General features: G+C 38.2%; 1 protein-coding gene across 1 annotated transcript; it reads right to left on the minus strand.

Moving 5' to 3' along the window:
• Positions 1-1688: 1688 nt before the first annotated feature.
• On the minus strand, positions 1689-13886 carry LOC132156186 (RING finger and SPRY domain-containing protein 1-like). Its single transcript, XM_059565083.1, has 15 exons — positions 13574-13886; positions 11530-12032; positions 9834-9886; positions 8118-8230; positions 7370-7496; positions 6766-6824; positions 6406-6472; positions 6188-6319; positions 5824-5939; positions 5233-5376; positions 4830-4941; positions 4608-4710; positions 4364-4516; positions 4099-4203; positions 1689-2736 (listed from the first exon to the last, which is right to left on the minus strand). The coding sequence occupies exons 2-15, from the start codon at positions 11880-11882 to the stop codon at positions 2640-2642; spliced, it is 1734 nt and encodes a 577-aa protein (XP_059421066.1). The 5' UTR covers positions 11883-12032; positions 13574-13886; the 3' UTR covers positions 1689-2639.
• Between the last annotated feature and the right edge of the window lie 51 nt (positions 13887-13937).

The following is a 13937-nucleotide window of genomic DNA, read 5'->3' on the forward strand; positions in this document are numbered from 1 at the left end:
AAATGCTTTTATGGTCAGATAAAGGTGAAGGAATAATATCAGTTGAAATTTTTTTTAGCTCTTTAGAAGCAAGCCATAGATCAATGCGAGATTGGCACGAAAAAGATTTATTATTCCATGTGAATACTTTTAAAGATGGATAAGTTTCTCTCCAGCTATCAACCAAAGAAAATCTTTGCATGAACATCTTTAGGTAGGAATTAGAATTATTAGATTTTGGGGGCCATCTATCAATATTATTATCTGGAACCACATTAAAGTCTCCTCCAAAAACCAAATAAGAGTTGGGGTAATTATTTAACAATGAAAGTATATGTTCTTCCATTCTATAAAAGAAATCTTCATTTTCTTTTGGTTGATTAGGTCCATAAAGCTTGGTAATAATAAACATTATGTCTGAGACTTCAAGTAGGAGGCAAATATACCGACCATCTGGATCACAGTCAGAAAACAGAATTTTCCCCTTAAAGCGATGAACTAAGATACAGACCCCAGCTGAACTTGATGTTCCATGGGACATCCACAGGTCCAATCCCCATTGTGATCTCCAAAATTTAAAGTCATCTTTGACTGAATGACATTCTTGCAAAAAATAAAAATCTGAATTAAATTGTTTAAGGTACAAAAATACAGCTTTACGTTTAGTAGAGTCTCTGGGGCTAAAAAGGCTGGGGACCGCTGCTCTAAGGGTTATGACGTTTCACCTAAAAAAACCCTTAAGTAACATTTAAGAGATATTTTATTCAACGCCCTTATGGGAAACTTAAGGGCGATCTTAAAGGAAAGTTTTATACACTCAAGGTGTTTTATGCAACCGGGCCCTGAGATCTTACAAGATTTTCAATGAATCCTAAATCTGCTATTTTGGGATTTTTTTGAAGTGGATCCCAATGCCGGTTTTGTAATAAAGATATAACTATCACAAATGTACATTTTCAAATCGTACACCTATTTATGTAGTATTTTTTAAAAGAGATCAAAAATAATTTACTTACAATTTCAGTGTAGCTGAACAAGCAAGCACTCAGAACCTGTACAATTTGCACGGCCAACAAATTTGTATCATTTTTATCATTCTGTATAATGCCCTCTTCTTTCTCTTTACTTTATTATTGTTTCTATTTTTAGAGATGGTATTGACTATTCATGTTTTCTTTTTATTCTCTCTATTGCTGTTATTTGTAATTATGGTGTTATAATTTTGTTGTACTAAAGCGTAAACTGAATGTTCAAATAAAGCATAAAAAAGGCTTCTGAGGAATATTTGAGTCAAATATTTCAGTCACCAATATATATTGTTGTATATATTCCCCATTTATATCTGCGTCAGAGTGAAAAAAAAACTTATTCTTTTTGTGAAGCTGAAAGTCAAAATTGTGAGATATTAAGCTTTCAATTACAAGATCAATATCATACAATTGTAATTTTATATTCTGTAAATGCAATTTTATCTCATAATTGCGGCTTTTAAATCTTAATTAGGATGTACAAAAAAAGTCAGCATTACCATTTTATTTTTGCACTCTTGATATTATGTGAAGATGTTAGTCTTAAATTGTTAGGTGAGCATGCTATGGACTATGAGGCATTTTTGATTAGTCAAAAATGCAATTCTCCACAGATCTTGGAATTTTGGAATTCGGGCAAATCAGTTGAAAGGAGTAAATAATGTCAGATAAAGTCTGTGCAACACATAAAACAGACATTTATTACAAACACCACAATTCAGAAAAAGTAAGATTCTTAATTCAATCATACTCTCTTATCTTTGGGAGCGTTGGAGATTTCAGTCTCTGGAACTGCTTCAGAAAGTTCACATTTAGCGACAGCAGCATTAGGACACTGATATGTGCATTAACCATGGCGGAAAACACATGAAATTTCCCCCAAACCTCATTTAAGGGATGCCTTGCAGTCTGATTGAATCAACTCTCACTCAGTTCTGTCCTTTTATCTAATGTAATTTGGCTTCATTTATTTCTAAATGGACTCTGCATCATACATCAATATAAAATACTATTTAAAAATCACAGTGTCTTGATTCATCAAGACATTTTGAAATCATATTCAGAATATGAGGCAATTAACCCAGAACAGATTCAAGTACAATCAAGAATAATGGGTTTTCTGAGGCAGGCATGAATATTAAGAGGAAACAAATTGGTTAAGAGACTGCTGACATTTCCTGCAGAGACTTTAACTTGAAAAAAAAAAAAGAAGAGAAAAAAAATGAAGTCACATATACATTTAACACATCTGAACAGAGACACACAGCAGACCAGAGTTTGAGGGGAGAGACTCAAAGACAGAGCAGTATGTATTAGATGCATTTGTTCCATATTTGATCTGTTCCTGGAAATGCAGATTAAAAATTCACAGAAGCCTTTAAATCTCCTGGTTTCCACAATAGCCCTCAGACTAGGGCCTCCTTGGAGTGCAACAGTGTAGTTATCTTTCTTTCTGTTCTTCCCTCCAGTTTTAAGGAGGGTCTACTCCTTCCGTCAAAGGTCCACGCTGCCACATCCAATCCTGAGACAGCATCATGATTTGATTGGTCAGGTTGATCTCTCAGACAGAGGGGACTGAATAGTATGGAAGCTTGAAGGGGATAGTCCACATCTAGGGTTGGTGGGCTGATGTCAGGAGATGTGGGAAATGAGTCTGACTCTTGTCTTGATGTCTTGGCGACACAGTGGGCACGTTTCCAGCTGTAAGGCACACTCCATACAAATCCCACTGAAGACAAGACAGAGACACATAAGTTGACTTAATCGTTCAGCACAAAGAGTTAACCTAACAGTAAACAACAATATGAAATGATGAGCAAAATGATTTGATGAGCAGTTTTCTCCCGTGTTGATGTATTTTCATATTTGGGACAAATTAATAGGGAAGCATGGCAGCATTATTTCATTGTACATGCTAATATCTTTTATTTAGATCACAGTTGCCATCATCCAATTCATTGTCAATTAAGGCAATCTTAAAAAAAAAACAATTTAATAACTGATGAATGTAATCTTTAGCAAGTCTCAAAACGAGTATGTTATAATGCTGTGATTGCTAAAAAAAAAAAATCACCATCACAAAATTAAAGATTTTACTTTTTAGCTTTTTTTTTTACTTATTTAGACAAAAAATATTTAATGGCATGTCAGCAGCACACAAATATATGATATAATTGTAATACTGGAAACAAGAAGATAAAAGGTACAAGAACATGTAAAGTTAAAAGATGCTGGCTTCAAACTAATCATTGTAGCTCATGGTTTTTATGTTATCACTGTAGCACTCTAGGCTTCTTATGTCACAGTTAATGATCAATGATTGGCAACTTGCAACTGTGAAAGCCAATATAACAATAAATAGCATGTTACTATGTTAAGTTTTATAATCTTCACACGTTTTGGCTTAATTCTCTTGTGTACTCCAATTCAGCCAAGCACAACAATCCTGCTTTCTTGTGCCTCCAGTCACATCCCTTAACCCAGCGATCCCCAACCTTTTTAGCACCAAGGACCGGTTTAATGTAAGACAATATTTTCACGGACCGGGCATTAAGGTGTGAAGCATAAATACAATAAAATAAAATGATACGACTGACATAAAAACTGTGGTATATTGTAAATATAATAATAAACATGAATCCACTGTGTATTCATATGCAACTTTATTAGCAGCGTCCTCATAACATCACGCCAACATAACATGAATAATATATGAGCGAGTACATCATGAATCCATTTTCCAAACCGTGTTTTTGTTTTATCCTTAATCACTATGGTACACCTATAATAAGTGTTTATATTTGACTATTTTAGTCTGGTTTGGGTCGGCAACGCTGCAGAGTAGCACAGTACCTGCGTGACTCGCCATAGATTTAAACAGAGAGAAGTAGCTCCGGCTACAATGTTCTTCCGCCAGACGCGAGCGCCAAAAGTTACCGACTGCAGCTTTAAATTATTTATTCTTTCTTGTGCGGCCCGGTACCAAATGACGCAGTACCGGTACCGGTCCGCGACCCGGGGGTTGGGGACCGCTGCCTTAACCCATAAACCCAATGGTGTAAACACTGACTCTATATGTTGAACTTTGTACCTGTGCAAACAGGGTCTCAGTTCAGTGTCTGCCATCTGGTCACAGCAGAGGGTGCAGCAGTTATCTCTGATGCTAACTCGCTTGAGCAAAGCCAGGCGCCTGTGTCTGAAAAAATAGACAGAGAAAGAACAATTTTATGTGCTCTCTTTCTGGCATGAATGGTATGAGTCACCTGCTTTAGGTGATAACTAATGCATTATTCACATCCACATATCAGTCATTAATACTAGGCCCTGTGTAAAGAAATTGAATAAATGGAGCAAACCTGGGCAAAATGATTTTCTCATCTGATGCGAGTGAGGCAAACTCATTAAATGTGTTGAATTTGATGGAGGGGGGATGGCGGAAGGGTTTGGCTCCAAAGTTGAACTCACACTGTTGGTAGGACATGAAACTGGCTGCGGCAAAGAAGCCAGATCTAAGACAAGGTAAAGCAAGTTTTAAAAAGCTCCATAAACATTTATTTTTTGCACATTTGTTTTGTGGTGGAGGAAGTGAGCTTTGCTTACGTGGCAGAGGAGAACACCTGCTTCTCAGGAGGCAGCTGGATTCCGTTTAGATAGAAAATCATCTGCTTCTTACTGAGGTCCAGCAGGAATCCTATGGCATCACCTAGAAAGCCCAGAGAACACACAAAAGTTTTTTTTCCCAAATTGATGAAATACACTACATTTAGGAAACCATCACATAATTGAAGAACTTGGGTGCTGAACAGGATGCTCTGCACAAACCTTCTTTCCAGCAGGGGTGGGAGTGAGGTTTACTACGAGCGTTGTACCAGATCAGCTGCCTGCAGCCATCATACGCACATGAGTACTCATCATCTCCAATTCCATAACCCTCCTGTACAAAGAAACATGTTCTCACTACTGAGACTCAAGTTGATGTATTCACTTATGTGAGAGAACAATTAGCTTGCTTAAAATATACCTAAAAAAATGTATAGCATATGACCCCAAATTTCTTAATAAGTAACGCATATCAAATTCATAGTCATCATTACAATATCAGGACTATGTATATCACTTGTAAAATATCAGGGGTGTTCACATAAACACTGTACTCTTCATGTAAATATAAGAACATACTATAATAAGAGAAAGCACAAATATCTAAACATAACCAGAAACACACATGGTTAAGAAACTTGCTGTCCTTGGTTGCCCAGCCAATCTGCATGACGCCGGAGGTGATGGCCGTGACTTCATAGTACCAAACTCCTGAATCCACACAGAATGTACAGCGGACACTCTCAAATGATGATGCATCACACCGTGCCTAATAAGAGAAAGCCAGGTCACATTAGACATCAATTGTTTGCACTAATCACAATATTTTGTTTGTTATGGTTACAACTAGCTATTTTTCCACAAAAGGTTAAAGCATGCATAGAACTTTATGAGATGTGTGTGAACCATTCAAAGAAGTATGAAAATGTTTTTTTTTATAGAGTGGCCTAACTGGAAGTGAACAGCAGAATTGCACAGAATTCTGTAGATTTCCACAAAATCTAAATCTTTCATATCTCTACAACATTCCTCATGCCTTGTGTGTACATTTGTTTGGTTTTCACTTATTTCTTTATTTGCATTTTGAAAGAGCCTTAAATAAATGTCTTCTATCTACCAATAAGTGTGTAGTTCAGTTCTGTTGATCACATCTTACATTATCTTAAACCATTTTGCTGCATTTTACCCACAGTCATAATAATGGTTTGTCTCTCACCTCCAGTCCAGTAGGAGAGATCTTGAGATATTCGCTGACGTCATTACTGTTCAGCATTGCGTTGATGTTGTTTAAGTTGACCTTCTCATAGGTATACTGGCGCCCTTCTTTAATGACTACAGGCCAAAGGGTGACCAAAGATAAAATTATTAGCGAGACACAATGTGACACAATCTTAATATTTGACTTAAATGGACAAAATCATCACAAATTACAAACAGTTGTTCCATATTCCACAGAAAGTGAAATCAATGAAAACCCAAAAAAAATTGATTAAAAGAATTTCACATTCTTTGGGAAATATTTTTTTTCTAGGTCATTCTTCATTTAAAAAGTCTCAGTAACAGTAGTGGAAGATACTCACAGAGGTTATCAAGGCTCCACTGGGCACAAAAGCCCACTTGACGCTTCAGGTAGTCTGGATGATCTGCCCAACACTCCAGATCAGACAAACGCTTACTGATGCACGATTCCGACACTGTTAACTTGTTTTCACCTGAGATAAAGACAGGCTGTCATTAAAAGTAACTTTCTGAGACTCTTCTGATTGAACATTTTGAGCCGAGACCAGTTAAGACTTACTGGTTTGTGAGAACTTCTCTAAAGCGATGAGAGCAAACAGCATGACAGTGGGATGGGCCTCAGAACTCTGTAAGAACATCAAGACCACTTTAATGGCTATAACACCAGCTTTAATTCAACTGATTGTGCAAAACCAAAGCATTAGTATAAAAAAAAGAGTGAAAATGATCACCAAACTGGGATATTTCGCAGCTTAGTAATATTCTAAGAATACTGGGGAGGAAGATTTGCATTGTGAATAGAGTAAATCTATGCAGCAATTTGAACTATCACTTCAAAAGAGGAAGGAAACATGATGTGACCTCTTTAAGAAACACCCTGTTAGTCTGTATGTTTAATAAAACCACGCAGCATTCTTACCAAACTCTCAAGTAAGTACTCCAGAGTTCCAGGGCTGAGGAGCGCAATGCTCGCTGGACCTGTAGACAGAAGAGTAAAAAGATGAAGTACTCCAGTTTTATACAAATTATTCCTTTGGGCAATGTGTCTGACCTTAAAAACAGAAGCAGATATCTACAAACTGAGAGAACTGGACAGTGTGTGTGTGTGTGTGTGTGTGTGTGTGTGTGTGTGTGTGTGTGTGTGTGTGTGTGTGTGTGTGTGTGTGTGTGTTTGCTGCAGCCTCAGCAGAGCTGTCAAATCACAGGGCTCTGAGGGAGCCTACAGCATTGTCAGTCATGACAGGTCTTCACAGACTGCAAACTCAGCTCTTTAGCTTTAGAGTAACAGACTTTTGCAAATATGACGTAAAACCAGATGCGCATATATATATATATATATATATATATACACACACACACACACACACACACACACAAATCCTTAAATTATATGCATCGCTTATAAATAAATGGACATCATTATCATCTGTGATAGTGTCAGAATTGGTAAAAGGCTTGCAGCATTGCTTCAGTCATGCAGTGTGTGTGTGTGTGTACAGTATGTGTGTATGCATGTTCCTTACCAGCCAGTTTCTCTGCCAGACAGCCCAGGACTGCTGTGGTGTTGCGGTGTTTGGCTGGGATGAGGGCATCCTGACGCGCCACAGCAGCACTCAGATTTAACATATCTGACAACTTCTGCAGAGCATCCTTACAAAACAAACTCTTCATCAATGACTGACTTTGTAATGGGTCAGAAAATAATGCACTGACACACAGAACAACTGCTCCTTCACCTTAATATTAGCAGCATTTCCTCAAAACTAAAAAAAAAACGTCAGAAGCAAAAACATATTTTGACTGATACTTAATATATATTTTCCACAAGGTTGTTTTTTTGTTTTTTTATATTTGGAATTTGAAGGACCCAAACCAAAAGAGGACATTAATGAACAATAAATCTTGAATCAGTATAAAAAAGTTGCATAACATCATAATACCTTAATCATGAATCTTAATGCTCAGTTAAGCATGATTTTGTCCGCAATTATAAACAATAACAGAACTTACACCAAGATTTTATCTTGGTATCAACATAAAATAGAAATAAGAACCATTTCAGTGCAAAAAAAGCATCTGTTGAAATCAATTAAATAAAGCAAGAGGGATATCACTCAAAAGCAGCATAGATTCAAGTACCAGGGAAATGTTGTTGGTCCCATTTTCAAAGTGCTAGCAAAAATAGAGCTGCATTACTGTCCATTAGCAAAAACAGAGGTGGAAAAATAGTTTGGTAGTCAATGTTGTGTGTTAATGAATATGTGAACTCACTTTGGTAGGCAGAGGGCATTCATCCAATAAGAGGGTTATTACAGCCGGTCCTAGTGGGTCATCTAAAGGAATTACCCTAATTAAAGACTGCACCACTTCCAACCAACCATCATCTACAGCGTGAGGAAAGACAAAAGAGGATGACAAAAGAACAAACAGAAGTTCAGTTTATGGGACATGTCTTTTACAGAGCCAATATTATGACAATGCATTCAAACAACAATGAAAATTATTGGTTTAAACAATATGGGTTTTTCCCAGTGCTAATGGTAATGCCAACATCTCGAGAGCAGATGGTCTATAAAAAGTCAATATTATATATATATGATGATGAGCGAACTAGATAACTAAATTACTAAGCCAAATTACACATTTATTTTACAGATAATATACTCAGAAATGCACATAAATTGACACAAAAGCAATCTACTAAACACATGCTCTTCAGAGGGTTCTGATGTCAATCTTGAAGCCCAGAGTAGCGTTTCCACCTGTTTACTCCTGCATGAAGCTCTTAGCAGCCACCTGACGCCACAGAGTCTCAAACCACAACATGCAGGCTCAGCTCGGAGCAACAGATGCATGTATAAATAAAATCAACAGTCAAAGAGGTTTTGGCAATGGCATAAGAAGAGAGGCAGGCTGGCGACCTGCATATGACCTTGCTTAATTTTGACCTCTGGTCCATACACAGACCCAAAGTAGCAAGAGGGTCACAACAAGCTGAACTTGTTCCGCCTGATGGAAAAAAACAAGCCTGGAACCAGAGAGACAAGGTTCGGCTGGTTTTCTTTGGCTAATAACTACATTGTTTTCTGACAGACATTCAAAAGTATCTACTCATTCTGACTAAATAAAACTCAACAATCAATGTTTTGAGCTTTATATTCGAGTAGGTGAAGTAGACACCAATGAATGTCACAGCTCATGTACACCCCTGGAGCAAGGAGAAAGTATTAAAGCTGAAGAGCCTGTGACTCCACACATTCTCATTGTGCCATCAGTGTTGTCATTCTCCTGTGGTTCCAGATCATTTGGGTCATATTTACAATTCAGGTGATCCATTCAAAACAAATCAGGGTTCATATGAAGCAAAAATGGCACCATCCAAGTCAGTTAGTTTCAAGCATCTGAGATTTCAAGCACTGAGATGAATGAGAATGTTAACAGATAATTCTCTCCAGGAATTTCAGGGGGGTTTTAGACTTCATACCCTGGATCATGAAAAGACATGGAGATGCATTTGAGATGAATAGCAATCCAATCACCTCAGTAGGTGGTAGAAGTGTACGATTTACGATCTAACTGCCATTTCTATGATAAAAAAATTTGTGAATAATTTCATTTTAAAGTACAGCTGTAAAATTATACAACTAATATTTATGGCTGTCTTCATGGCGAAGTTCTTAATTTTCAAACTTGAAACAATCAAGCTTTTATTTTAGCAGAAAACCACAGGGAGCACAAAGCTCCTCCTCTTTGTTGACAACAGCCGGTTTATAAGTGCTTCTCATAACAGTTTAGGGAAGATGGTTGTTACTGAACATTCTGCATTCTCAAATTCATCCCATGAGTGACCCAAACTGAAAAACTCAGTGCATAAATTGACACATGGATGACAAGAGCATTAAAACTTTCTTGCATTGGCATATATCGCAATGGCAGATTTGAACCGTTTATGGAAATCCTGCAGCAATTTGTGAGTCGTTCACTCACCCGTCTCTGCCATCTCATGCAGTGTGATCATGGAGTACGGTGGCTCTTGGTCACTAAAACACAAAAAGAACAAACACAATAATTGATGGCAAAAAAGTAGAACAACCTAATAGAGAAAATGTTTGCCTGTGTGCCTCATACCCAGGGTGTAAGCATCTTATTTAGTCCTTGGCTGCTCTAGACGTTAGTTATGAAAGCCTAATGGTATAATACGTGTTTGTGTGACACATGACTGATTGCTAGTGGAGGGTAGACTCCCGCTGCCGCTGGGGCTGTTTTGGCTTTAGGGTGTATGCATCCATTTTGCAAGCATTCTGCAACAGTAAATCTAAGCAGCGATAGCAAAATCCCTTGAGGTGCTCCTAGAGGGAGCCGGGCCCGATCAAAACACCACCAGAGACACTTAAGCAGTGAAAATAAATTTGCCTCTATTCTGCATTGTGACACCGGTGTGGTTCATTTGTCAGTCATAAATCAGTGTTTGGTGGGTAATAGGGGAGATGTTTTCAAAAAGCAGATGAGGCCAAGGTCTAATGCCCCCAGCCATGGGTGTCTGACTGCTGTGTGATTGCTGTGTAATGGTCACACAGGGATATGTTCTAATTAGAAACTGAACGGAAACTGGGTGTTAGTAAATTGTAGACGATTCATGTTGTGATTTTTTGAGATTGAATCTTTCAATAAAAAGAGTTATGGATATATATGCTCATTACAGACATATATATTTATAAAATGTTTCCCCTGGTTGACAGAAGTATATAAAAATTAAATATGTGCCACAAAAGTCATGCAAATTTTGAGTTTTTTTATTCTTAGCTATATCAATAAAACTAGAGGTTTCAGGTTTAAGAATATAAACGTCTGTCAAAGGATGTGGTTGACCCACCATAATATAATCCAGCTGTAAAAGAAAAGAAAAGAAAAGAAAAGAAAAGAAAAGAAAAGAAAAGAAAAGAAAAGGTGACACTCCCTCTTGTGCCCATTAGGTATTTTTCTTTGGAATCAAAACAAAAACATTTCCTTTTCTTGTGAAGCTGCTGCTGCATATTTCTTTCTTTAATCTGAGATTCTCTTCGAAAAGTGACCATAAACTTAAAACTTAAAATACCCAGGCGAAACTGCAGGCCTCGCCACCAAATATGATATACACACAGAACAACTTCTCATCTAAAATGAACATCCATCATTAGACAGCAGTAGGCCGGTTGTGTGGGAAGGTGTAAGAACATGTGACAAAGAGGAAGAGTGACTGGGGACTCTGATATCCACCCAAAATGTTAAAAGAAACATGAAACTCTCTCTGTTACCTCAAGCTGCTGTCTTGGGCAATACATTAAGATTAGCCTGAATGTGGTGCGGTGCGAACGAATGAATAAATAAATAATGGCATGCTCATTACAGAGCTGTGCCGGGCTTCTCCATAAGCCCTGCACATTTAAAGCTGCTTTATTTTAAAAAGTGAAAGCCCTTGCAGACTGTGTGGCATCGCTGTGGTAGACAAGAATACTGGAAAACAACCCACAATGGAAACGGTGGTTCAACAGCAAGCCAATGCTTTTAGCCAAAGATGGAGAGATGTTATTGCTGACGCGCGAGTAAACAGGGAACTGAAATTGATACGATGTGCCTGATTCATTCCTACACAGATTTAATGACAACTCTCTGCAGATCCTCTTGTCATTAAATGTTCACTCACTTGTCAACAAGAGTCCTGATGACAGCCAATGTGTCCAGAACCAAACTGTCCACGTTTTGTTTTTTCCGACGTGGCTCGTGTGGTCCACGACCTCGCCGGGGTGGTCGGACCGGGTCCCTGGGCCGGCTGCCTCTGGCCTCTGGGGGATCAGACACAGAGTTATCCACTCGCCTGAGCTGCCTGCGAGGGGCTGATCCCTCCTCCACGTCACTGTCCTCTCTGCACACGCAGCTGTTCCCCATGGCTCTGCCGGATGAGCGGCTGGGCCAAAACTGCAGCTGTACTACGGTGAGTCGCAGAACCCGCACGAGGCTCCTGCTGGCACAGAATGCAATCCAGGTGACTACTATCATATCATTGGAAGGACTTTAAAAGTTGTCTCAGTATGGGTCGAGTAGACGTGTCGGTCATTGTGCTACTGCAGACCATCAGGAGCCAGATGCAGACGAGCAAAGCTAATTGTGCAGTCAACACACATCTTACAGCCCGGGAGGTTTTCACTCCTGAAAAACAATAAGCATCAAATTATTATCAGTGTGGACAGAAAACATGTCAATGCGAACATGCAAATCGTAAATAAAATACTCAAAGGACCCACTAATATATTCTTCTTTAATGTAGCTTGTTAAAGTAAAATATTTAAACAGTGATATTATTCACTTTTCTCATAAGTCATGGCCTAATGGTTAGAGAGTTTGACTCCTAACCCTAAGGTTGTGGGTTTGAGTCTCGGGCCAGCAATACCACGACTTAGGTGCCCTTGAGCAAGACACAAAACCCCCTACTGCTCCCTGGGAACTGCAGCATTAATGGCTGCCCACTGCTCTGGGTGTGTGTTCCATAGTCAGTAAAAGAGGTGTGTTCACGGTTTGTGTGTGTTCACTGCTGTGTGTGTGCACTTCGGATGGGTTAAATGCAGAGCACAAATTCTGAGTATGGGTCACCATACTTGGTTGAATGTCATGTCACTCACTCATAACATATGTAATATATTATGATATGAAAATTAACATTAAATATGTTATTTATTATTATATTTTATTGATTTAAATGTTTATTGATGATATCATTAGTTACAATAATATCCAGGGCTTGTCTCCAGAACAATGTTTTGCTTTAATGCATAAAGTTTGTAACTAGTATAGCACAATTACCAGTTAATATAAAATAAAAACTAACCTGACTAATTTGATATTAACCTAAATATAAATTCAGTTAATAATGATGTACAATAAATACATAAAAACAACGGGGTTCGTATTTAAGTACAAAAACTAAACAAATATTCTTGCTAGGATTAGCAGTGTCAGTGTTAGCAGTGGCTAATTAACGACTAGCAAACCAAACAATTTTACAAAAACCGGATTTAAAACACAATAACCAAGTCACACACGAATGAACAATTGCCAGTGTACGCTTAACACAATCACTGACGTTTACAACGCCGCTTAAAGCTTATAAACAGCGAGCTGTCATTTCAATAAATTAGCGTCAATAAATTTGAGTCTCTGTGGCTGCATCTCAAATCAGAGTGAGCTGCCTACGTAGGCGGCATTTAAAGGGCTAGTTTATCTGTAAATGAAAAGATGTTAAACTTTATAACATTTTATTTTCTTCCATGAAACACAAGAAGGAGATACAAAGTATATGTTTGGAAACTGACAACGTCAGCCACCATATACTTTCAGTTCGTGAATGCTCATATAATGAAAATGAATAACGTTAGTGACTCAGGCTGTCATTTTGTCTGTCTCCTTAACCAATTTTTTGAGACTTAAAAACGCCGAACGGGCCTATGCCCACAAAAGCCTGTAGACGTGAATATATTTCCGTTAATGTTGTCTAGATAGGTAGCGTACTGTGTGTTTTAACACAGCCTTTATTATAAATGTCAGAAATTAATGTTAGCAAACATATAACTAGCCACACCTCCAACGAGATTAACAAAACGTTAGTTTAAAGGCTTTCTTTAAACTGGAACATACACTAGCAGGTCTTGTATCGATAAATAATGTGGATATACCAGAGACAAGTATTTACTCACCCGGTAAAGCGGAGGATTCTCGGTAAATCCAACAGCACTGATCCGTAGGCCGAGCACAAAATACTAACGTTACACGGGAAGTGTGTGTGCTTTACTTCTCAGCGATTTGATTCGCACTCTCACACAATACGACCCCTTCAACAATAAACATTTTGCCGATCCACACAGAAAGGCTTATACAGCCGGTGTTTGAGAACGAAAGTAAACGGCTGACTGAGAAGTGAAACCATAAAAACTGTCTGAAATCAACGTGAGATATCTGGAGATCAATGTGAGCTCTGTGTGGCGTTAGTGATGGGAAGTCCGATTCATTTCCGCGAAACGGTTCTTTTGAACAACTCGTTTCAAAGATCCGGTTCAATAA

Source organism: Carassius carassius, chromosome 13 (genome assembly GCF_963082965.1).
Source record: "Carassius carassius chromosome 13, fCarCar2.1, whole genome shotgun sequence".
Taxonomy (NCBI): domain Eukaryota; kingdom Metazoa; phylum Chordata; class Actinopteri; order Cypriniformes; family Cyprinidae; genus Carassius; species Carassius carassius.

What these genes read in the sequence shown, in the direction of transcription:
- LOC132156186 (XM_059565083.1), bottom strand. Translation starts at nt 11,882, where the DNA reads ATGATAGTAGTCACCTGGATTGCATTCTGTGCCAGCAGGAGCCTCGTG. An exon ending in AGAGAAGTTCTCACAAACCA is followed by an intron (nt 6,320 to 6,405) that starts GTAAGTCTTAAC and finishes TCTTTATCTCAG; the next exon opens with GTGAAAACAAGTTAACAGTG. An exon ending in CCACCCCTGCTGGAAAGAAG is followed by an intron (nt 4,711 to 4,829) that starts GTTTGTGCAGAG and finishes TGGGCTTTCTAG; the next exon opens with GTGATGCCATAGGATTCCTG.